Here is a 26,902-nt window from a genome sequence, read left to right on the forward strand (position 1 = left end):
CTTATCTGTTGAATAAGCCGTAGTACCTGTTAGATATGCGAATAACTTGGTTTCATGTCTGCTAATAGTTCTAAAAAAGTTAAGTTAGTTTGATATTAAGTACAATACTTGAGTTTATTCTTCCATTAAGGATGGTTAAATTGATCGTCTGTCATAAGTAATTTATTATAGTATATCAATACTATACCTTTATTATTGATAATACGATTGATCGTAACAATATAAATATATATACATTACTAGTTGTGACCAACAAGCATCCCCCTGTTTTAACCCCAAAAGGGGGTTGATTTCTAAAGATAAATACACCTTTTTCTAACTAGAAAAACAAAGGACTTTCATACAAAGTTCCGATTCGCGTTTTATCCCCTTAGGTATGGGTGGAGTTTCATAAAATACTCATAAAATCGTCTCAGTCTACACCCTATAAGGAACCTACTTGCAAAATTTCAAGTATGTAGGTGTTACAGTTTCTGAGTTTTCGTGATTAATCAGCGAGTATTTCGCTTTTAAATATATAGATATAAACTTACATATATATAAACTGTTGATTTCAACATTTCTTCTATACAGCGCGCGAGATTATTTTTATTTATCTTCAGATAAATGCATATCGAAAAAAAGAAATTTCTTATGAAATGACTAGATAAAACTGTGATAGACATACTTTACAGATAACAAAATGACGTCAAAGACCACTAGCGGTATGTCGAGGAAGATCGTTTTTATCACTTCGAACAATTGTATCAGTGCGTAAATTGTTTTTTTATCATGTAACATATTTTTCTGTAAAAATAAATGTGTTCACTGTATGTTATCGTTGACACAAATAACTAAAAGCCCGAAATGTTATAATGACATCGTTTATTAGTATATGTTTAATGAACTTTATTGCAAGAATCGTATAGCTAAATATAGTTGGCATGGCAACAGTCGGCCGACCGTCTTAACACATATACTTTCGTCTTATTCGTGAACGACACGATTATGTTAAGATTAATTTGAACCCTAGGAAGGCATGCCTCAATGGCGACAGATGAGTCTAAGAGCCCCCGCAGACTAAATAAGTGTCGATACTGCAGTATATATAAAACTAACTACTAAACGCTGTTAATACACACGCATACGTCTCGGAAATTAAGGGGAGGATATAAAAAAAAATAATTATCTTTGATAATAGTTAATACCATATCACTCTCTTTACTATTTAATCTTCATACTAAAAAGTATAATGTGTGGTTTCTGTTGAATATATTTTAGCCTAAAGATAGCTGTGGTAAAAAAAAAATGTATAGTCCGCCGATCAAGTCTGTAGTCTGCGGGGGCTGTAAGTCGGAAGTCGTGTACATATAATCACATTTTTTTTTTCAAACATACACGACGTATTAACATTTGGCATAAATAACTTACGTTAAACGACGAACTAAAATAAAATAAACCCTTATGATAATTCCAAAGTTTTGTAATTCTGAAAGGCTAAAAATCATTTTAGACATTATTTTGGTATCTCAAATCGAGGTTCTTTTAGGCACTGCATTACATATTTTTAAAAAGTCAGCCAATTTTCTTAGCTACAGTTTCGGACGGCACCACACTGCGCTGCGATATACACAATCGAAGCGTTGGTTCAGTGTGACGTCGGCTTCAATCAGATCTCATTGTATAGCGATAGGTTTCAAGAGTACACTTGCGATGTTCATCCACCGGGCGTCAATTAACGACTAGTATATAGTAATAACTATACCCGAAACGATCCGGGACATATTGTTTTCAACACTACAACATCAATATCCTGATTATTATATCTTTTTTTTTCACTATTACTATATATGGTTACATGGGCGTATATGATACAAGCAAATAATCTTATGCGGTTTAAGCTTACAGCATATAACGTTTGTTCAAAATTCCTATATATCTCTTTGGAATTATTCATAAACAATTTCATAGACATGAATCACACAATTTAAAATCCGAACGGAAACTGTCGCGACTAATTTAAAATCTGCCATTTCTATTTACATTGAATTAAATGTTAAAATTAACTTTACAATCGAAACGTATTTATTTGATACTGTCATAATTATCCAATCAAAGGTTTACTATCAAATAAATTCCGATTATTCGATTGTAAAGTTTTTTTTTTTATTATTATTATATATATACAATTAAAAGAGGTTGAGTTTCTATAGTGGACCTTAAAAATTTAACAATTAACTCGAAACTTAATCTAAGTCGCGACATTTTCCTATTCGGACAAATCAATCATTCCATTGTGAATGTGGCATCTAACGATTAGATACAACGTTCTGTTCAATTAATTTCACACTTCGAGGTACATCTACGACATCTAATTAATCTGTGAATGCAAATATGAACACAATTCATATTGCTCTTATTAACATCAGTCTGATTTTAACAATACAAGAGAGAGAGAAAAAAAAACAAAATACAATAGTTAGAAAAAAAAAAAACCAATTTTATTTTTACAAATCACTGATCATCGTTGCATAGATTAAATATGTTTTTTTTTTTTTTTAAATCGATGATGTCACGACGAAATACTTTTTGGAAAAACATCCTAACCACTATATGAAATTATTCAATATCACCTATGATCATGAATTATTGCTGTAGTTTCAATTGTTAGCGATTCTTTAAATATATTTTATCGTTATTACTTAAATTAAACAGTTACGACGTTTTTCCCTTAAAATGACTCCACATAGAACACATGAGTTTACAAAATATTTCTTATTAAAATAATTTAATACCAATAGTATTATTGCAATAAATATTTTGTCAGTCTTTGGTTCCATTCCAGTACTTAGCATAATTTAAATGCTCTATTCCGATTATAATGTTTATTAGCTAAATATAAAAATTTTGTTCGTTACAATCTCAGGGTCGGTCGGAGACGCATATCATTTGTAGTTATATACACCGGCGTTAGTTAAATATGACACACACATAGCTACGCTGTGTACCGATAGCAAAAACAGTATCCAACGCAAAATTATTTGTGCAAAACTGCATGACCTCTTTTTCAACTAACTTTTCGGTATTGACTATAACAAAGTAATAAATAATTACTACGAGGTTTAGTTTTGTTGACGGATGTAAAAGTTCAACGGCATAAGTATTAATAAGAGTTCTATTTATTTATATAATTATGAATATGGCGAAAGGAATATTTGTGGCAAATTAATTTGCATTTTTCTACTGTCGGTACACATAAACGATAATCTCCGCTATGTTTTCATTCATACTGAGTATGAATGAACGGTCCCGACGGTGGTGCCGATTTCTATATCTAACTGGGATAAAACTAATTTCTACGCCCTAAGAGCTTATAAAACTTCAATACTTTTGTTATTTTTTTATTGCACATGAATTATCCAAAATCACAGATTATTCCGATAGAGATCTATTAGAGTCTATAAGGTTTATAATTAACGCGTTTTTGTTGGAGGTAATAAGGATAAGTTTGTACACGAAAAAATATAATACATTCAAAATTTTATATAACCCTTTTTTATAAAAAATAAATATTTTTTAACGGATTAATACACGAAGTCATTAAACAAAACGTCGTATGTTTAATATTTGAAAATACTTTGTCTTGGCAATATCGAGTTGATCTTGTGTCATTTAAAATCATATTTCTCACTAACACAAATTCGTTTGTTATTTTTAATTCCAGAGTTTTTATATTTCTAAACATAAGATGATAACATACATATCTACAATCATTAAATATTAAACATAACGAAATCGAACAAATATAATTTTATTTGATTTCATTTATTAATCACAAATTTCATATATTTTTGTTTTCTTTTTAATCAATAAAAAAAAAACTAGTAAAAATTGTTCTTTGAAAATTTGATCAGAGTAAAAAAATTTAAATTGTGTATATCAAAAATAAATAAGCTTCTTTAAAAAATAAACAGACTTTGAGGTACTTTTATCATACTTTCAAAGTTTGTGATGATGTGGTATCTTTCTCAAAAATTTAAGTCCAAATTTTATTATTTAATATTTTTAATAACCATCCAGTCTTGCCTACGAATTCGTTCTTTACGATATGCAATTAGTTCTGTATCATAAACTAGCGGTATGTGATATTAGTAGGTAAACTTTGAATTATACAAATGGACACGATGTATGTTAAAGGGCTTCACTCTGGAAAACCTATACATTTTTAAAAAATATTTATATCATATCGCACTTTTAGAACGAGACTTCACTAAAAGTTATTAAGCAGAATTAACACCTACGACAATTTTTTTTTAATATTTTGTAATATAACCACAAGAACATGTCTGAATAGCTTTATAAGCGTTTATAAAGAATGCTAATATGGAAGCAAAGATGACAACCAGGGGAAATTTTTTGTCTCGACTTTTCTTAAAATATAAGTTAAATTCTAACAGTGCGCAATGATATATATTTTTTATATTTATTATATTGACCTAAAATCTATTATAATACCGAGTAACCGGTTTTGAAAAGTCAAATATCGTTTCTAGAACGATAATAATTTATATAAATCGAATGGATAAGGGGGAAGAAGGATCTGAGTCAGTGTTTTTACAAACTTGAGATAAGAACGCCATCTAGTTCATTTTTGCGTAAACTATCTTGTGATGATAAAAGTATCGATATAAAGATATATCGATGTCCCCGTAAAATCGATATCACGAAAACCATTTTCTTTGGTTTGTCACGAACTTACGTAGTAATAAAAAATATTAAAAATAACATATATTTTTGTGATTTAGCTATGACCTTTATTTCCCCTTATCCTTCAATTAAAAAAGAAAACTTAACGTCAGCTAACCTCATATAGAGCAAATACTTAAAACGCATGCAAAAAGTAATGCATCCATTAAATTAAACCAATCATAATTGGCGTTAAAAATTACCATTAAAACGAGATAATTTATCGCTTAAATAAATCGAAATCGATCAATTTTGAAATTAAACCGATAAAACAAGCGATCGCTTCGTATTTAAAGTTCATCTTGATATTTCGAGGGGTTTAAGGACATCACGGACGTCCGTGTCTAAAAACAACTGCAGATGTTATGCGTCACCCGACATCGAACATTGGGAACTACATACTCGGAATACGGAACGGAATTTTGAACAACGTGTCTATGCGAAAAAGAACCTCATATAAACATAAACCTCAAAAAGCAAAACCAATATTAGTTTACTTTGATATGTTCCTCGCTCGTTTACAAACTATAATCGGTGATGTATCGATTCGTTTAATGAACAGCTGATTTTAATTTCATATTTTAATATATTTTTTTTTTTTCACCTAAATTATATTAGTAAAAATAACGAAAATTCCCTAAATGCTGCTAAAGAAAGGATCAGTCTCTCGTGAATACAAATGACGTTCAGGTAAACTATACAACGAAAAGGCACTCTCTCTTTAAATTCTACTGCGTCGCAATATATCGCTTACAAAATAACATTCCGCGCTTTACCGAACACCGAAAGGATTCCAACAAACAAACGAACAGCCAACGACATCGTCCGGCTAAAATTACAAATAGATTACAAAAAACGTTATACGTAATTGGACTTGCGTGTTTATTAAAACTTATTAAGTCTTCTATAGTGGAGGGTGCCGTAGTTGATATAGTTTACCGTTCCTTTGATAATTTGAAAATCAAACCTAGGATGTTTACCTACGTAGCAGTAATGTAACTGTTCAGGCCTCGCTGATCGCTCTTCTAGTCTCACTCGGCCAATTGTTCTGAAATTGATACAAACGTATGTTTAGTACAATGTGAACGTTTAGTTTTCATATTAAAGTAGTATTATCTTATATACTAAAGGCTTTAGTGGAATGTCTTTTTATTTAAATATATAAGTCGTTTATATGCTATATGAACGACGAATTCCAATGGCGTTAAGATGAATAGACAATTTAGACCTAGAATTTATATAATTGGGATCTACATATCTAAAGTACGAAAAGGATCTACTGGCACTTGACAAATTAATTTCTAATCAAGAACTATTTGTAGTTCATAATATAAGATCTATTTGTTTGTGTGTTTTCGAAAAGGCAAATACATATTAGTATTTGTGACATTTAATCAACTTTGTCCATATAACATTTGCGTTATAACAGTAATATCACCTTATGGATTTAAGAAAGATTATTTTGATAACGAAATAACACAAAATATAACAAAAAGGACCAATACGGGTAGGCAAAGTTGATAGCACCTACTTAATATCGTAGAGTCCCTATTCCCATACCAAATTTTAAGAAGATGAGGCAATAGACAGAGTTACTTTCTATTGCAGCATTAGTATATGTATACTCTATTCCAATGGGAGTAGGAGATGGGCTTGCAGGTGCGTTGCCGTGGTTGTGGTACTGAGGAGCACCCGTCCAGAGGTGAGAGTACTCTATGTGAGGCCGAATTTGCGCCTTGTATAGTCTTAGACGATACTGTCATGCTTTGCTGAGCACACCGAGCATTTTTGATGCCAATTTAGCTTTACCTTCCAATTGACCGCTAACTGAAAGAGGCTCGAAATATCAACGCCAAGTATCCCGATACTAGCTGTGGCGGCTAACAGAATGTTCTCAAATCGTGGAGATACGACAAATGGTGTTTTTTTAGCAGCTAACGCGCAAACTTGCGTCTTTTGGGGTTGAAGTGGACTAGGTTTAGCCGGTTTCGAGATTTTGTTTCACGAAGACTCAATTTCAGACACAAGTTTGTTCCGGTTTTCTTTGACGTTTTACCGAAAAATATTAGCACGGCCGGTATATGAGGTGTCTACGGTGCTGTCGTCTGTATAGCAGTGAATGTTACTGATTTGTAACAAGTCATTGATATGCAGAAGAAACTGAGTGGGTGATAGAACGCAGCCTTGTGGAACACCAGCATTGACGAATTTTAAGTTGGAGCATTCACCGTCGACAACGACCTTGACGCTCCGATTTGCCAAAACTCTGGTAATCCAATTGCATAATTTGTGCCACACGCAATCGAAGGCCTTCGCTATGTCCAGACTAGCTGCTAATGCCTCCCCCTTGCTCTCAGCTGCTTCCGCCTATCTATGAGCAAGGTAAACTAGAAAGTCACCGGCTGAGCTACCTCGACGGAAACAGATCAGCTGGTACTCCTCTAGGTACCGCAGGAGCTGGCAGTTTATAATGGACTCAATTACCTTGGAGAACAAGGATATTGATGGCTATGACCTATATATATTGGACGGGTCTGAGCGGTTGACCTTTTTAGGGATAGGATGCACCAAATCAATCTTCCAGGAGTTCGAAACGACGCCGAATACACAGGATTGCCGGAAAAAACGCTTTAAGACCGGCGCCAACTCGGGAGCACATGTCCGTAGCACGATTGGAGGGATGCCATCGGGTCCACTCGACTTATGAATATTCAAGGAAAGAAGTGCTTTACGCTGTGCACTTTGCCGGAATTTAACTTCCGGCATCGTAGTATCACACCGCGGGATGGTGGGTGGTGAATTTCCGCGGTCATTCATAATCGAGTTCACCGCGAAGAGAGAGCCTAAAAGACCAGCTTTCTCCTTCGCGGTATGGGCCAATGACTCACCGTCCCTGTGCAAAGATGGAACAGAGGGCTGACAGAAATTCCTTTAGACAGTTTTAGCGAGAGACCAGAACGCACGTGTTCCTGAAGGGAGGCACACCAGTCTCTCGCCAATTCTGCCAATGTATTCCGTCTTCGCCTTAGCAATCACGTTTTTAAAGGACCTAGAGGCAGAGTTATATTCCTTTCTGAATGCGCTGGAGTTTCACGAGACGCCGATGCGTTAGCCCAGTCTTGGTAACGTCTCCATTATCGGCGTGAGGCCGTTTTGCAGAAACGACCAAACCAGGGCTGGAACTTGCCACCAATGAGCCACCACAGAATATCGAATGAACAGTTCCATAGCCTGAAACACCACATCGGTAACAGAGTCAGCAACAACGCTCTGATCATCCGGCGAGAAACAAGCCTGCACCCATGGGTAAGATGCAAAGAAGGATCGCGTCCCATCCCAATCTGCTGACCACAAGTGCCACACTCGGCGGTAGTCCACGAAACGAGATCGTGAGTACCGCGCAACCGGCACTGTACTCCGGACGAGACAGTGGTCCGACGAGCCCAGAGGGGGTTCAACGATAACCTAGGTAGCCATCTGGATGGGAAGTCAGCAGAAGGTCCAACAGGGAAGGTGTAGGATCTCACATCTCTACGCAGAGCCAAAGGATCGAGCAGATCAGAAAGGGCTTCATCGTCGATAATTCGAGCTACTCTACGTTGGATACGGTCAAATGGAAGGAGCTGGCACTGGGGAGCACCCGCCCAGAGGTGAGAGCAGTACTCTATGTGAGGCCGAATTTGCGCTTTGTACAGTCTTAGGTGATGGGTCGACGTGAAATACTGTCTTGCCTTGCTTTCTAGCTTGTTCAAATTTAACTTTACGACCATTAGTAGTGAAAAACAAACATGTGAACCAAAATGGCAAACTGCAGATTAATATCAAACATTTAAAAAAAAACAGGAATGTAATTCTAAATATCTCACCGGCCAGCGGCCGTCGAGGTCTGAACCCGCGACTACCGTCTGGTCCCCTCGGCGCTCTTGCCACCACGACACGAGGGCCGGCCGAATCTTCGAGCGAGACAGTACGCAGTCTCGCTAGTAGTCGCTCCGGTCGCTCGCTGCGGGCTTTCGTTATCGGCTTGCTGCTGTTGATATTGTATCGTTAAGAAGATAAAAAAAAACATCTATTTATCCTACGTACATGTAACCGAATAATTGCATTAGTAATTTAGTTAATTGTAGCATTAGTTTATAATAAATTAATAAAATGTTAGTTTGGCAGAAGTTTCGATATATTTTATTTACTTGATTAGACTTAGTTAGTTATTTTATCTGACACTGACCCGCGATAAGCTAATGACTATTCGTCGCGGTACCGATTACTCGTCACTGCTAGGCAAAAGATTATTTACTTATCAGAGGGAATTTTAACGAACTGCATATGAACTTTCCTTTAGCAGTTCTCTCACATTGCATAATTATATTACATGATATACATACTGGCAAAAAATATTTATTGATATATAAAACAGCAGTTATATTGTATACGACGAACTAATTTATTTATTTTAACCATTTTTTACCTTTACTATGCAATATCTACAAATTATGAAATAATCAATAAAAATGAATTACACGCAACGTACGTATGCAAAATTACTTTAAAATAAATTAAATATTTATAATATATGTAATATAACGTATGTAGAATGAGAGTACTGATGATATAACGTACCCGATACACATTTCCGCAAAATTATATCTCTCAAAATTACATAAAACCTTTGCCAGTTTTTTAGCAATGACAATTTCAAATATTAACAAATTAAATATGATATCTGTTTAACGATCGATCTACAAATTAAGCAATAAGACGGTTAAAAAAATACAAACAAACGAGAAAGACTATGGTCATACAAAAATAATCTATAAGAAAAATTTGTTGAAACCAATATCTTACCCGACTTTAACAACATTACAAGCCGACGACTTCCCATTCCTGGGATTGGTTAACATTACAAACTCAACCGAGTCACCGGATTGCAGATCTGACGGGTTGCCGCGCACTTCGGACATATGGAAGAACAGCCGCCGGTTGTCTTCACCCTCTATTGATAGGAAACCAAACCCACCTGTAATCAATGGAACCATTATTATTATTATTATTATATAAGTACAGCAATAAATTGTACTTTCTAATGATAATAAATTATATGAAAAAGTATTAAAATTATTCATGTATTCTGTATAAATACATAGATTTTATTTAGCATGTTCTAGCCTAAATCCTTGAAAGTATCTTTCCACATAAAACATCTTATCAAGATATTTTCAGTCATTAAACCCGAATCCAAAGCGCACAGTAAATGGTTATCATTTTGTTTTTGATTTTATTTAATTGCAAATTTTATTACATTGTATACAAACATGTCTTTGGATAAGGAAGCATAAAAAAATATTGGTTAATTCATTAAGCAGTTTATTTATCTAGAATACAATTATATACTCAGAAAATTAATTAATTAAATTCTAATCACGAATGAACTCGGAGGTCACACATGATGTAGTGTAATTATAAATTCGAAACGTTATGTAATAATAGTTAAATATGACTTTTGCTATATCCCATATATATATGGGTATGTATGTAAGATTTGAAAAATTTATCCGTCTTGCAGGTGAATACATTGGAAAAGAACAAAAATTTGTTTGTTTTTTTTTTTTATTTACATTTATATCGGCAAAATCGTTTCAGCAAAACGCACTAAATATGTGCAAAAATGACTTTACTAAAGTCATTTTTGCCTAGAACTATTTCCTGCACGAGGCACGATTTAAAAACGACTTACGAGAAACTAACCAATTGATGACCGTACTTTTAACCGTAGGTATAGTCGACCTTAGTAAATATAATCTAATTATAATTGATTTTTTTTGAACGCGCATCACAAAAAACTCTTTGCTTAATATCATACAATATAATTCAACATATAATGTAGCAATAGCCACGCCTGGCCTAATAGTACTAATAAAATCAAAAAATCAACATCAAAATATACTTTATTCAAGCAGGCTTCTACAAGCACTTTTGAATCGTCCACCTACCACCGGTTCGGAATGTAGATTCTACCGAGAAGAACCGGCAAGAAACTCGATAGTTAGTCTTTTTCAACATCTAAAAATACAGTCATGTTAGTTAAATATATATGTATGTTATATATCCTGCTTGGAAGTCAACAAGCATTAACTCCACGCTTTTTTATCATCTATATAATCTTGTATCGAATAATATGCCTTCTTTACCAATGTATTTTTTACAAATGACTTGAATCTATGAAACGGCAAAGTTAAAAATTTCTGCGGAATTTTATTGTAGAAACGGATACCTTGACCCAAGAATGATTTATTGACTTTGCGGAGTCGGAAACTTGGCGTTATAAGTTTATCTTTACTTCTTGTATAATAGTAGTAGTAACATCTATACTAATAACATAAATGCGAAACCAACTGTCCGTTACTGTCTGTCTGTTTAAGCTACTTTTTATATACACTTGTGAGCTCAAAAAGCACAGTGGCGGCTTCTATGTTATAGGTAAAGTTTTATTAATTTCGCGCGGATTAAACAGCAGGCTCGGTTAGTATGTACATATACAATTCTTTATGCTGTATTCATGTGATTATCTTAACCAATCAAGAGCAAGAGCGGCTTATAGATAAACAATTAGAGTCAATTAATTACTCAAGGCTATTCACGAATCGTGACACTTGTTAATAATTGTAATTGAAACTGTTCTGTTGTATCACTACTATTGTATTCCATCTTCAATGTTCTGACAGCCATTATATCTGCGACATCCCATCTGCTTGTAATTAGGCAGGCTGCCTTTCAACCGGAACAGAGCAACATATAGTGTTTGAGAGGGGAGATGTGTATTTATCACAATTTACTATATAAAACAAAACATCATGTAAAAAATAATTTTTTTGACGTTAATTTTTGTTACTAGGATCACATTCCGTCAAGGTGTACCTGAATTAAAAATATTTGTATTATGTGTATTTATAAATTAATATGTATATATATTTTACATTATATGTGTGTAGAATAATACATTTTTCGAACTGTACACCTCTTTACCACTTTATCGTTTTCATCCCCTTTATATCCAATAGATATCTGAAAGAGATCTTGTACATACATATCATTTAATTGATATTATTTTTATTTATAGCTCTATTTTGTTAGACTTTTGCTGGACATAAAAATATATTCTATTCTAGTCTTTATTATGAAGAGAATAAAATTTATTTTCGTTAGAATGCAGATTGAATACGGAATACGGTTCATATTGTTCGTTTAGTCTCGCCCTTGGTTAGTTTTAAACTATAACCACTTGAAATTCGTTAATCTACTTTAAGAAACGAGACTAAAAGCATATTACAGACAACATTCAAAATCAACAAATCGACTGCACAATTATGTTGGTCTCCGATCTACAATCGCTCGCAATTAGCGGGACAACAGATCGATCCACGTATAAGTTCAAAATAGGAAAAAAAGAATAATCGTGTTTAAAAACAGAGACACGAATAAAATGCCATATTAGTAGTTACGACGTAGATGAAGAGTAGACCATCCATAAAACAGCTTTGACCCATTTGGAAAATTCTAGATATACAATAATACATTTGGGCGTCACACGAGTTCAGTGAAAGAAACCTAATGAATCGTGTATTCATTTGAGATTATCCATTGAAACTTATTGCAACCAAACTGGTAATGAAAATTGAATTACCTACGATTACGAGATTGCGAAAAAAAATTTCAAGGGCAACCTCCAGAGACTATAGCGAAACCCAGATTATTATGCTATGTTAGTGGTATTGGAAGGAAATAATTTATTACAGCTGATGAAACACCCGAGCAAGGAATCATGATCATGATACTGCTATAGCAAATTATATAGCCACTCAGCAAATATTGAGAGACCTTGGTTGGTAAGTGTCAATGCATCCAATATATAGCGGCTGATCTTGCACCCTCAGATTATAACCGGATTTGCTTCGGCCTCTTCAGTTTTTTTTATATAGTATGAAGTTTATACCAAGAGATGACAATACTTGTCGCAGTTTTTTTTTTATAATAAACCCAAAATTTTCTACAGCAATAAAATTATGTTATTGTTTAGAAATTGTAACAAATTCAACAGCTAGACGTCATAGCCTGCAGCCTGTATTCAAGGAGATCCGTCAATACAAATGAACGGATTATATGTTTACCTTTAATAGCGTCAACAGTAGCGCGTCTCTTCTTCCTAATTGGTATAATGTTGGTAGCTCTGCCTTCGACGTCTGCTTGAAAGGTAACTGGGTCACCCACTTGAAGGATTTCCCGTTTGCATGCGAGACCCATGATTCCAAACTCGTAGGTTGTACCTCCCTCCATTTGAATGAGACCTAATGAAAATAATATAAGATTTATATAATCCGTTTCAAGGTCAGATATATTTATTATACTTCGTAATACATCGAAAGTTTTGGAAACTGCACAAAACAATCTTGTGTTTTTTTTTTTAAATAAAAAAATAATAAAAACTATCTAGTCAACCTGCGATTGACTATTACTATAATTACTTGCTGGTGGGGCTTTGTGCAAGCTCGTCTGGGTAGGTACCACCCACTCATCAGATATTCTACCGCCAAATAACAGTACACTGTATTGTTGTGTTCCGATTAGAAGGGTGAGTGAGCCAGTGTAACTACAGGCACAAGGGACATAACATCTTAGTTCCCAAGTTTGGTGGCGCATAGGTGATGTAAGGAATGGTTAATATTTCTAACAGCGCCTTTGTCTATGGGCGGTGGTGACCACTTACCGTCAGGTGGCCCATATGTTCGTCCGCCAACCAATGCCATAAAAAAATGCTCTTAAGGAAAGAAAGGTTATATTTATTAGAAGATATTCCAACTCGCTTTTGCAAAGCAGAAAGCAATGGGGATTGTACATGTGGCTGCATTTTATGCGACTTATCCAAGTTACCTAATAAATTTTTTCCTATCCTCACGAGATGGATCAGAAACAAAAAAAAAATTGATAACCTAGTAGTGCTTTCCCGAATTTCAACTCGCAATACGGTTTCAAGTGTCAATGTTTCAAATGTCTCCTTGGCCGATTTGGACCACGGTGAACAATCTCAAGGGAAACTTGCAACTACGTGGGATATGGAAGTGTTTGCGCAAACACAGGTGCTCTCAATCTCAAACTCAAATCTATTTATTCAATATAGAAGCATTACATTTACTTATTCGTAGTCAAAGTGAGCACTACCACCAGTTCGGAAAAGAACCCTGACCTGAGGAGAACCGGCGAAAGAACCTCAGCGGGTCTTTTTTTGTCAATTTTATAATTAAATACATTGAATATGAATAGAAATAGCCAGGAGGCGATCGTTTCATTCCCAAGGTGTGCTATCAATCATAAACTCACTAATTGTATAACAACCTTTCGCACACGAGTTCCTAAACATTTTTTTTTATTCGGCAACTCCTTGTTCTCTCTCTCATAATCCGATACGATTAGAGTTTAGACGTAGAATTTACATGTTTTACGAGGCACATCAGTGTCAATTTCTGTGTTTCTGTTTAAGTGGGTTTGAACCATGAACTTCAGAATCTGTGGTAATGTCGAGCAACTCGACCAACAGTCAGCCAGTTCAAAATCAAAATATACTCTATTCAAGTAGGCTTTTACAAGAACTTTTGAATCGTCATTTAACAAACTATATTAGGTAAATGAAAGTTAATGTATATCTTTGAGTGCACATGTATATATCCTATGCGAAAATGGAAACACACATTCAGCCAATAGAGAATTACATTCAAACAGAATAGCGCATTCAAACAATTTCTTCGAGTCGATATATATTATATGTACAACACGAAGGCGAACAGGTAAATAATGACGTTAACGACATGATATCGACCCAGACATTGCCGCTTCAATTGTAGAACTCCTTCAACGACGCGATATGTGCAAAATACTTTTACGTATATATTTAAATAATATATTTTGTAATAACCTAGGCGATATTAATATTGTATTTCGATTATTTCAACTTTTGGAGAGAGGACTTGTTATTATGCTTAGCACAGATTATTGAATTAGCCCAGCTAGGATAGCCAGTTCTTAATCTATATTTCGTTTGATGACTATGTTATTAAGCACTGAGATCTTTACTGTCCAACATTACATTACATTAGCAGCCTGTAAATTTCCCACAGCTGGGCTAAGGCCTCCTCTCCCTTTGAGGAGAAGGTTTAGAGCATATTCCATCCCGCTGCTGTTATGTGGCATGTGGGAGAATTTCGTTGAAATTATTCACATACAGGTTTCCTCACGATGTTTTTCTTCACTGTCGAGCACGAGATGAATTATAAACGCAAATTAAGCATATGAAAATTCAGTGGTGCCTGCCTGGGTTTGAACGCGAAATCATCGGTTAAGATGCACGCGTTCTAACCACTGAGCTATCTCGGCTCTAACATATAATTATTCATAAAGATGTTTTATTTGTGGAATAAATATTTTTATTATAATATACAATCACCTGAATATTTCGCCTGATCAGGATTCAACGCTCGTAGCGTACGTGTGACCGTTCCATTGAGTGTTGGGTCTAAAGGTTTCGCAATGGTAACCGAGCCCCTTGGCAGCACTCGTACGAATTCAGCACTGGCACAGCCACCTCCGGAGCCGTTGATACGACCGAGACTGTACTCCACTTCTGTACCCAACTCTAAACCGTCGGGACTGCCTTCCAAATTACTGAAACGAAATGTTATTTATGGTATTGAAGGGTTAATAACTCAGCAACACGTGGTTTGCCGTTAGCGTATTTCGTATGTTTTTTTTTTTAATTTTGGCAAGCAAACGCACAAACAAATTCAACTGATAATAATTATATGTACCCTATACAGTAATCTGTCCTACTAATATTTTAACGCGAAAGTACACTCTTCACGCTTAAAACACTGAACCGATTTAAATGAAATTTCCTATGTTGATAGTTTGAGTTTTTGGGAAGGCTGACTTATAGTATTTTTTTCACCCCTCGTAAACGAAGGTAAACGAAATGAGCATGAAGGTTAGTGCGCTATAAATTTTCATACATTGCGCGCATGTAAAGCCACAAAGTCACCTAGATTTATAAAAAAAATTATTAAAAATGCAAAGTTATCTTAAATTAACCAAATACACATTAAGAGTATTTGAGATATTAATGAGACGATCAAGATCCAAAATTAATCTGTCAAATAGCTAACTATATCCTAGATATAATCATCATACAACCTTAAATACATATATTGAAATCATTACGTAGATCAACTAATATAGACAACCAGTACGATATGAAACGTAACGTTGGATATTACAATACAGCGTTGAATATGAAATAAAGTTTAACCTACACGAGTGTAGTCGATCAAATAAATTATTCACACACTTAAATAAAAAGTAGGTCAATTGAATTTATTATTTTAAAGGAAAAATCGAACATCATATTGTTACTGTAAATAACGTTCCATGCTACATAAATTATCCGCACAGCGCTAAAATATAATTTTACTATTAAACATACGACAATTAAATACAAACATACATTCCTACCCCGTTATTTTGTTTCACATTTCACCAATATACAATATACAAATATATATATATATATTAGTATTTTTGTTTATATTTCGAATGTTTAAAGATATTGTCATGTTTGTTATTATAAATGTTTAAAAGCTTACGTAAGACAAAGATATTAGAAGATGTATCTTATATGCATTAGCCAATAAAGCTGAGCGTTTTTACAGAGGAGTACACGCGTACATGACATAAAGAAGCTTCATACAGCTCGTCAAACAATCAGACTGAATGGACATTGCTTTATTATAACAATCATACTATTCATGTTCCTTAATCGATCTGTAGTCGTTTTAACCGCTTTCTTTGTCTCGTGAAATACTTTATCAATACGATTAATAACAAGAAACGTATCCATGAAATAATAAATTAGCGCTAGACACATTAAATTCGCTCGGCACACGATATAAAACAAAAACTTAAACAAAATAAGTAGCAAATGAAAATTATACGTAAAATAATTAATCATGCATTTCGCTTTGCAACGATATCAATAGATAACAGAGTATAAAAATAAATGCAAAAATACTAATTAAATAAAAACGCGACGCAAAAAAAAAAACGACAATACACGAACATTCAAAGCACGAGAAAGCGAAGTCGCTTTTCATACAAAAAAAGATAACATACATACACTATAAATAGTCAATCGCAACGCTTACATACAAATCATTACGCAGTACATGTTTAATGTTCACAGATATTTTCACTAATAAACTCATTTTAATTCACCTGAAATGAAAGAACACCTCCTTGGTGTGATCCGCTGTTTCGATGAAACCGAAGCCGTCCTTCAGGGCGGCTATGAAGCCCTGCATGATGGGACGCATGTTGTTACCACCGTTTGAATTACCGTTCGTGAGGCTGTGCTGTATCTGGATAGACATCGCAATTAACTCCTTTGTCCTTTTCACCTGTGAAATAAAAATAAAAAATCTCAATAAGACTATAGTAATATTTTTAGCTATACTGATATTATAAAGAACAAGGTAACATTTGTTTGTTTGTATATAGGCGAAAATCTCCTGATCAATCCTATTTTTTTTCCTGGTATAAAAGTGTAACAAAAAAAGTATTTTTAACATTAACGGTAAAGTGGTACAAACTATATCTATATATTTTATTATTTTAGCTAGTTTATTTACAAAATTAATAATTACAAAATAATTAGCAGTTTTTATTGTAATATTATTAATACTTGGTATAAATATATCAAGTAGGATTATTTTAGTAAAGCAAAAAGTTTAATATCGAAAAACATTTATTAGAAATAACTATTTATATCTCGGGCCGAGGAAAATACGAGATAACAAGTACTCGGAACACCGAGATGGATATCGGTTTATCTTCGTACAAAAATAGATAATTCCCTCTAAAGCTCCATAAATACACCATTATATCCGAAGCTCTTCATTAGACGCTTTTATATAAAAAAAACTACTCACCTGATAAATATCGAAGGTGACTTTGTCGCCGACGCGTGGAAGCATTTTCGATTCGCATTTCTTTGCCGTATACGAGATTGATTTTTTCATATTGTTGATTTGACATGTTATGATACCAGTTTCCTAAAAAAAAGAGAAAAAAATATATAAAATTATTATATAATACAAAAAATAAACGATAGCTGCTGGAACGAAGTTGCATTCGCTAAATGTATGCAACTAGCGACGCGCACCGGCTTCGCACGGGTGCAATGCTGATAAAAAGAAAAGGATAAAAATGGTTATTGTGGGTTATCCCTAAGAGATAGTTCACGATAGTGTACCATCGTGAACTTTTTTTGAAGACCTTTCTAAGGGTTCAAGCCTGCGTTTTCAATGTAAGCGCAAAAAAACACATATTTACGTTTCGTAAATAAACACATATTTACGAAATCACTTCAGAAACATCTAAAATCATCAGTGTTTCTCTACTATATTGAGCATGTATTATATATATAAACCTTCCTCTTAAATCAATCTATCTATTAAAAAAAAAACGCATAAAAATCCGTTGTGTAATTTTAAAAATCTAAGCATACATAGGGACAGACAACGATAAGCGACTTTGTTTTATACTATGTAATGATACCAAAAATTTAGTTGATAAAAATCCCATGTAAAAGAAAGAGACTGTTAAGAAAAGTTTGTCTGGATTGTGCATAAGGCTTTTCTTGTCGTTACGATTTCTAGCAATTCACTTTACTGTAAGCCAAGTATGAGAACTTCGTTCAAAAACAAAGATTGTTTTTTACAATAAAACTAACTTCCATAGTGTTTATTTAATATGGACAGTCAGACAAGCTAAAAGGCCACCTGACGATAAGTAATCATCGCTTCCAATAGACAATGTGAGAAATATAAATCGTTCAAGACGCCAATGCGGCGCCGACCTTGAAAACAGAGATACCTAAAGTCGCTTGTAGTTACAATGGGTCACTCTCAACATAACCCAATCCGAAAAACAATCGTACAATTTACTTCTGTGTATATAGAATCATTGACGTGAGCAAGCTGGTAACCACTGAAACATGATTGCACAAAGCCCATCGATTGAAATATACTGGTTAAGCATTTAAAAATATGTTATAATTTTAAAAATGATAACTTTGGAGTAAATTTTCGTTAAACCGTGAGTAATTTGGATGGAACGAAAAATTACTTAAGATAGACAATTAAAATTCAACTTGAATATTTTTTCTATAATCTACAACAAGAATACGATTTTCAAAATCGAAAAAAATAGAATATTACAATTTACTGCAGACGCGTTAAACGCGTCGTTTCCACGACGATTTCTTTCTTAGAACTTTTCTTCGTACAGTAAATTCGTAAGCAGAAATGACACAAACGGGACAACGAGGTCGGCTAGCTGTAATACGCTTTGAGTTACTTTGACTTTTTAAGTTGCAAATTTATAACTCCATTGCTCAACCACCACCATGTTTAAATCTAAGAGGATTGCATGACACTGAAACAGTTGCAATGGAATACTTGTATCATATGCAATAATTCAGAAAGCCATCGTATTTTGTTGACAATTTAAGTAAATTCCGGACACTTTTAACAATACGTGTTGTGTATTTGTGCTAAATATTTTAAATTTCATTTGGAACCGACCTAGATTCTCTTATCCGTAAAACGCATATTTTTAATAACACCAGTTTTCATTTTCTTGTCCTTGTATATTGTTATTTTTATTTAAATCGAGTAACATATTAAGATATATTTAAATTTTTAAATTATTTTTGTAAAAAAATAAATATTACGAAATTAGACTAATCACTCCGTAATCTTCAATTCTGTACGTCAATTGTACGAATAACAAACCTCCCCAAATCAAAAAGTTAACATGGCGAGACTAATCTTAAATATATCAATATTTATAAGCTACGTAAAAATAAAATCCCTCCAAACCTAAAAAAAATATCGCTTCGACAAAAATAGCACGCAACCAATGTCCATTAGTTTGATTGAAACAAAATAAAAATAAAAGACAAAAAAAAAAAAAAACAATTCGCCACATAGTATATAAACAAGCATCGCGATCAATAAATATGACCCAGCATTCAATTCTCAATTACCATACAAAGATTCGTGCACAATCAAAAATTGCATTCAATCCGTCCCAATATTCGTCCAAACCGCCTAATAAAAGCATGTCATATATACAACGGCTTATGTATTACCTGTCATTAATGCTGTGTGCGTATCGCACCAAGGGGTGTTACGTTTTCGACAATTCTGCACCTTATTACAGAGTAATAAGCATATAAATAGCGTACACGCTATCACAACCAATATTTAATCGCTAGCGTTATATTGGAGCGTTTGAACTTTACGTGTGAGCGCATCAAGCATAGTGCGATATTATTACAAAAATTGATCAAATTATTTGCAGTCAGGAGCCACTAATAAGATAAAAAATATCGGCTTCAGTTTACTGTACTATGTAAGCTATCTTAGTGAAAAAATATTCTTAATGCGAAAATAACTATGTCTGTCTGCTGGACTTTCACGAATAAACTGAATCGAAATTGATGAAGTTTTAAATTTAAGCAAGCTTGAAACACCTGACGATCAACTCCTTAAACGTCAGCATAGCCGCAGGCGATAACTAGTTTATGATAAATTTAAAAAAAACTTTGATAAAATCAGTTAAATTTTGTACTTAATATGTAGCTTCGTCTGTATGTGGCAATGTAACATAAGACCTAACATAGCTCTACAAAACAATTTATTTTCAAGTGAAGAGGATATAAAAATAGTTCTCTATAAATATATATCTGTACTAATATTACAAAGACGTATAACTAGTTTGTTTGTATGAAGGGGAAATTCGGAACTAATAAGTCATATTTTTTCACTGGTACAAAGCTGTATGAATCCCGAGTGCAACAGGGTATATATATAAACATGACTGTAGTTTATCTTCTATAAAATATATAAAATAATTATATCCGATCAACGTCAGATGTGTCCAAAGAGCAGCCCTACCTATCGATTTGTAATTCTACAGTTTCATGACGCGGTTTCGTCATCTCTCCCCCAACTCTATATATAGACTACAAAGGTAACAAGGTACGTATATGGATAAGAGCTATTGCATCCTAATGTTTCAATTTTATATAAAAACTTTTTACATTTTTCCAACGTCGCGAGCTCGTCTGGGTAGTTAGTGCGTAGGCAGATCAGATTGTCTACCAGCAAAAATCAATGTATCCCGGTTTTGCTATAGTGGCAAGTGAGCTGGTTTAATTACAAATATTACCTCGTATAATAGCATAATTTGGTCACATCGACGAAGTAATATGTTGTCTATGGGCGAAGGTTAATTCATTTACCGGCCGGTAAACCATTTTACATGAGCTAAATTTAAATCTCGAAGTATAAGCTTGGTAGTAGAGCTTAATGTAAATTCGTCTTGGGGTAGATACCACTCACTCGTACATCCTACCAGACAAGTGAAACAGCAAAACTTAGTATTATTATGATCCGGTTTAAAATTCGAGTTAGCCAGTGTTGGTTTATATCTGTCACAACGCCAACGCCAACGCCAAAGCCAACGCCAACGCAGGCGGCGTTGTTGATCAATAAAATCGGTCCATAAAATATTTAAAAAATGTTTAACTCACAACAGGCGGCTGTCTAGTGGGGCTGAACGATGAAGACGACGAAAACGCTTGGGCTTCCTTGGCGATGATACCGCGTACTCCACGCTCGAGGAGCGTCTCGAATTGCACGGTACCGGGCGATAAGTGCTTGATACGTATCGCAGATTGACGGGTGTTCATATTGGAGAACGTCGACACGGGGTCCACTGTGAACTCGACCTGATGAGAAACATCATTCATATTAAGCTATCTGTTAAAATAATTCCGGCATGAAAAGCCCAGTGGTTAGAACGCGTGCATCTTAACCAATGATTGCGGCTTCAAACCCAAGCAAGCACCACATCATTTTCATGTGCTTCATTTGTGTTTATAATTCAACTCGTGCTCGGCGGTGAAGTAAAACATCGTGAGGAAGCCTGCATATGTCTAATTTCAACGAAATTCTACCACATGTGTCCACATCCACCAAACAGCATTGGAGCAGCGTGGAGATGCCTTATCCCAGCAGTAGGAAATATACAGGCTGTACCTGTTCTGTACAAAATATTACCCAGACAAAGTCACGGCCAAAAATATATGCCCGGTTCCGGTATACATGAATGTTTTGAAGAGCTGAAAATCTCAATTTCCACCTTCGTCCGTTTATTTATTTCGCCTATCTATTATAGTTCGGACATCGTTCGCTTTAAAAGCAATTAAGCCTCTCTACAATAATCTCTCTCTAAGTACGTCAACATTTTAAACACTCAATAATATGCAATATATCAACATACTATATCACTACCGGAAGATATAATCTGAAATAATATGAAAGTTTCATATCAATCGGAACAAACAAACAAAACTCACTATAATATATGTATTATATTTTTTTTTTTATTTAAACCGACGATCGTTTTATTTCATATTCGTTGAATCGTTTTATAATATGGAATACCGTGACTTTTATATTCACATTGATACAAAAGCCACATTACACAATTGATATTTTTAAAAATTTGGAAGTGAATCCTTTTAAAAACGTATAAATTGTCATTGAAATAAACAAGCTTGCGTACTTCTATTGTTAGGTACAATATTCAACGTGCACCTTTATTAAGTATAATCGAATTTACGTCACAATTTACAGAAAAATAATAAACTCCGTTTGTTTACGAACTGTAGAATTGTTTACACAATTGAAAAGTGTCCAAGAGAAAAAAAGGTTTCGTAAAGTCGACGTAAACATTCATAGGAACGACTTAGGAACCGGGCTTTAATCGATAACAACAATACAGCAGAATAAATAAGAAATATCTTAAGGGAAATATGTGTGACATACGTACCTCATCACCAACACTGAGCTCCTGTCCGAGACGGAGCACCTCAGCAAAGTGGAAGAACATGGTTTGCTCCCTCTCGACGCAACGGATAAACCCGAAGCCCTCCTTAAGGGAAGAGACGACGCCTTGTTCCCTCCTGTTGTAATATATTAAAAACAATTCAAATATACAAATTTCCAATGATCATAATTATTATACATTTGGTGTTAATGTTTAACATACAGAATGTCGACGAGTCATTTGTTAATGCGGCCGAAATGCCTGAAGCGTTCGTCGTCCAATTCGACACGCGGATAGTTTGAACCACGTTAATTGGCATACGGTGTTCATGTACCACAGGTTATAAACTAGCAAGCAAATAACTTATCAATGTAACCCAATATTGAACCTAACAATTCATGTCAGACGAGACGAAAACTGAATGCATTTCAAAATACATATCAAATGAAATATACGTAAGAGTAAATAATAGAGGCATAAAAAATGGTTTCCGTTTATTTATTTCGTAATAAACGCATCTTTGACGTGATAGAATAAATGCTACAAACAAGTATTTAATAAAACTTCAACAATAATTTAATCGACAACGCTAATGACATTTCAAAATCGAAATATTAAACAATGTCATGTTAAAATGAATTAGTTTTCTATCGATTCAACAATAGCCTGCTTCAAGTTAAAGTTTTTCACACATTACTAATGAAACGAAATTTATCGAGGAATGTCAATTGAGCAAATCATACTATTCGTGTTTCGATATAACGAGCAACTTGGAATAATAAATAAAATACCTAACTGCAATATTAAATGATCTGGTACTCATCAGGTGCTCCGAGTTCGGCGCTGTTAAGTCGTATTATAGGAAATCGATGTTATAATATGTTGTGTTCTCTTGCCGCCCACTCGCTTCGTTGGGAGGATATTAATATGCGTCGTTAATTTTTAAATTAAAAATCTATACTAATATTATAAAGCTGAAGAGTTTGTTTGTTTGTTTGTTTGAACGCGCTAATCTCAGGAATTACTGGTTCGAATTGAAAAATTCTTTTTGTGTTGAATAGACCATTTATCGAGGAAGGCTTTAGGCTATATAACATCACGCTGCAATTATTAGGAGCGAAAAAAATTATGGAAAAAGTGAAAAAAGCGGGGAAAATTATTCATCCTTGAGGGCTTCCGTTGCGTGCGCTGCGAAAACGGTTCAAGATATCAAAAATATATGTATGAAAGAATTATTCCTCTTGAAATGATCTAAAAAAATGTTTGAAACAGTATATGTTTATCTTTTAAGATTAACTCGCTAGAACCGTTTTTATGGTAATCAAATTTGGTCGAAATCGACGCGCGGTCGGCTCCCTTCTGAGCGTTTGTATGCAGCGTTATTTGTTTTTGCGATATAATATCGTCGTGTATAATAATACTTTTTAAATACTATTTAATTTTGTTTTAGGATAATATTTTGGTTCTAATAATTTCACAATTATTAACACTTTTTTTAGTTTGGATGTAGATAAAATTAATTATAATTAGGTGTCATAGTTTTCTTTTTAGTATTGTTTGTATTAAGGATAGTATTTTGTTTCTAATAATCCATACTATCCATACTTCCATATTATATTATATTTTAAATGCGAAAGTAACTCTGTCTGTCTGTCTCGCGTTTACGCCAAAACTACTGGACCGATTTAAATGAAATTTGGTATACAAATAGTCTAGAGCATGATAAAGGACATAGGCTACGTTTTAATTGGAAAAATGCTGTAAAGGGTTGAAAAGGGGGATGAAAGGTTGTAAGTTGTTGAAAGTATTGTCATTTTTAGAACTAGAAGCATACAACTTATATTTTAGGCTGTACACTTATAAACTAACATATCATGACACCCACTAAGAAGGGAATTTTGGAAATTCTACCCCTAAAGGGGTGAAATAGGGTTGAACATTTGTATAGAAGTCCGTCATTTTTTAAGTTGGAAACATAATACTTTATTTATAGGATACTTATTAAAAACAAGTACATAAATATTTAAGCGTTTCTGCATATTCTACTCCTAAGGGGGTGAAATAAAGGATGAAAGTATGTATGATAGTCCGTAATTTTTTAAGTTAGAAACACGAAACTTTATTTTTTTGATACTGATTAAAAATGACTAGATTTGTATTTAAGCGTTTCTAGATAATCTAACACTAAAGGGGTGAAATAAGTGTTGAAATTTTTTATGGGAGTTTTTTTAAGTTAAAAGCATGAAACTTTATGTTTGGGATACTAATTAAAAATTAGTAAATACGAATTTAAGCGTGTTTTGATATTCTACCACAAAGGGGATGAAATAAGGGTTGAAAGTTTTTATGGAAGTCCGTTATTTTTTAAGTTAAAAACATGAAAGTTTATTTTTGGGATACTGATTAAAATGATTAAATACGTATTAAAGGGTTTCTCGATATTCTACCTCTAATGGGTTTAATAGGGGTTGACATTTCTTATATAGATTAGTCTGGAAGTCCGTCATTTTTTTAGTTTGAAGCATGAAATTTTATTTTTGTGTTACTGATTAAAAATGAGTAAATACATATTTAAACGTTTCTTGATATTCTACCTCCGAGGGGCTGAAATAAGGGATGTAAATTTTTTATGAAAGTCCGTCATTTTTTCAATTAAATATATGAAACTTTATTTTTGGGATACTGGTTAAAAGTGAGTAGATACGTATTTAAGCATTTCTGCATATTCAACCTATAAGGGGTTTAATAAGAGTTGTCTTTTTTAATATAGTTGAGTATGGAAGACCGTCATTTTTGAAGTTAGAAGTAGGAAACTTTATTTTAGAGCTACCGATAAAAAATGAGTTGATTCGCATTTAAGCGTTTTTGGATATTTTACGCCTGAGGGGAGAAATAGAGGTTGACATTTCGTATACAGGATAGCCTGGAAGTCCGTCAATTTGAAGTTAGAAGCATGATATTTTATTTTTGGGCTACCGATTAAAAGTGTCTTGATTCGCATTTAAGCGTTTCTGGATATTTTACGCCTAAGGAGGGAAATTGTGTTGACATTCCGTATACAGGTTAGTCTAGAAGTCCGTCATTTTTTAAGTTAGAAGCAGGAAACTATTTTGGGCTACTGATTAAAAATGAGTAGATATGTATTTAAGCGTTTCTGAATATTATACCCTGAGGGCTAAAATACACACCAATGTGGTATATAAAGAGGTCTTATATTAACGTAATTTTTTAAGTTAATTTGTAAATACATTTATATTCTACGCGGGCAAAGCCGCGGGTAACAGCTAGTTAATAATATATGCCTATTCCTAGCAATTATGCGATAAACTTACCAATTAGGTTTCGACATCAAATATTATATTAATAGCGTAAATCGATTTTTGTCGTGTGATTGTAGGACGATAGCTGCATATAAAAAATCGGTTATGGTCTCATTTTGAAGAGCCTTCGTAGATGTACAGAAAATTATAGAGGATTCTTGATTTCAATTTACTAAATTGTTACGATTGTCGAGAGGAAAAAAGTTACTGGCCGGTTAGAGATCGGTTCGACAAACTCAAATTCTAACTGAACTAATGATATTAAAATTTTCATTTAAAAGAGGTTTCATAATTTTGGCGCCAAATGTAGATGAGTGACATGCAGTTCACGGCGACAACAAAACCTATCATGGGTTTCAAAATTCTTAAAAAATCTGTTGGTCGAACGAAGTGTCGCGGGAGACTCACTAGTCGTTAGTAATAGGCCGTGATTCAATAACAAACATTAAGGCAAATTTTCGTTACTCTTACAAACAAAAATGATAGCAACATTTGTTCAATTAAATCGCATATCATCTACTAATTGCTCTAAACGATCATTTCAGACGTTTACTCGATTACAACTACCGGTGCGATTGACAATTAGCCGGTTGTTATAGCAAATTGATATCTCTAGATAATTATTATCTCGAGATAGACGAATAATTAGAGTCAAATTACTGAGATTTGCAGGTGATAGAACAATCGCCCTGCGATGAATCCGGCCACGTTACTGTATACATATTAACTCTTAGCAAGGAAACTATGACTAAATTGTGAACGGATACTTTTAAAGTTAACATACAAAAATTCGGGAATGAATCGGTAACAAGTTTGGCCAGGCGGCCATTATAAAGGGACATTAGACCGCTGCCCACGAT

At 33.9% G+C, this 26,902-nt stretch overlaps 1 protein-coding gene across 4 annotated transcripts in view; it reads right to left on the minus strand.

Annotated features, from left to right (window-relative positions):
- Window positions 1–1,441: 1,441 nt before the first annotated feature.
- The window catches only part of LOC125075945 (cold shock domain-containing protein E1), a 38,966-nt gene continuing 13,505 nt past the window's right edge, over window positions 1,442–26,902 (minus strand). For 3 of the 4 annotated variants that reach the window (XM_047687821.1, XM_047687823.1, XM_047687822.1), the window contains exons 8-16: window positions 22,726–22,858; window positions 21,422–21,619; window positions 17,751–17,873; window positions 17,038–17,219; window positions 15,218–15,435; window positions 12,891–13,067; window positions 9,571–9,742; window positions 8,592–8,755; window positions 1,442–5,773 (exon numbers count right to left, since the gene is read on the minus strand). In XM_047687821.1, coding sequence (XP_047543777.1) covers window positions 5,757–5,773; window positions 8,592–8,755; window positions 9,571–9,742; window positions 12,891–13,067; window positions 15,218–15,435; window positions 17,038–17,219; window positions 17,751–17,873; window positions 21,422–21,619; window positions 22,726–22,858 — 1,384 coding nt within the window. In that variant the 3' untranslated portion in view covers window positions 1,442–5,756. The remainder of the gene's footprint in view (window positions 5,774–8,591; window positions 8,756–9,570; window positions 9,743–12,890; window positions 13,068–15,217; window positions 15,436–17,037; window positions 17,220–17,750; window positions 17,874–21,421; window positions 21,620–22,725; window positions 22,859–26,902) is intronic. The other variant, XM_047687824.1, reaches the window with a different exon arrangement.

The sequence above is a fragment of the Vanessa atalanta genome, chromosome Z, assembly GCF_905147765.1.
Source record: "Vanessa atalanta chromosome Z, ilVanAtal1.2, whole genome shotgun sequence".
Classification (NCBI taxonomy): Eukaryota; Metazoa; Arthropoda; class Insecta; order Lepidoptera; family Nymphalidae; genus Vanessa; species Vanessa atalanta.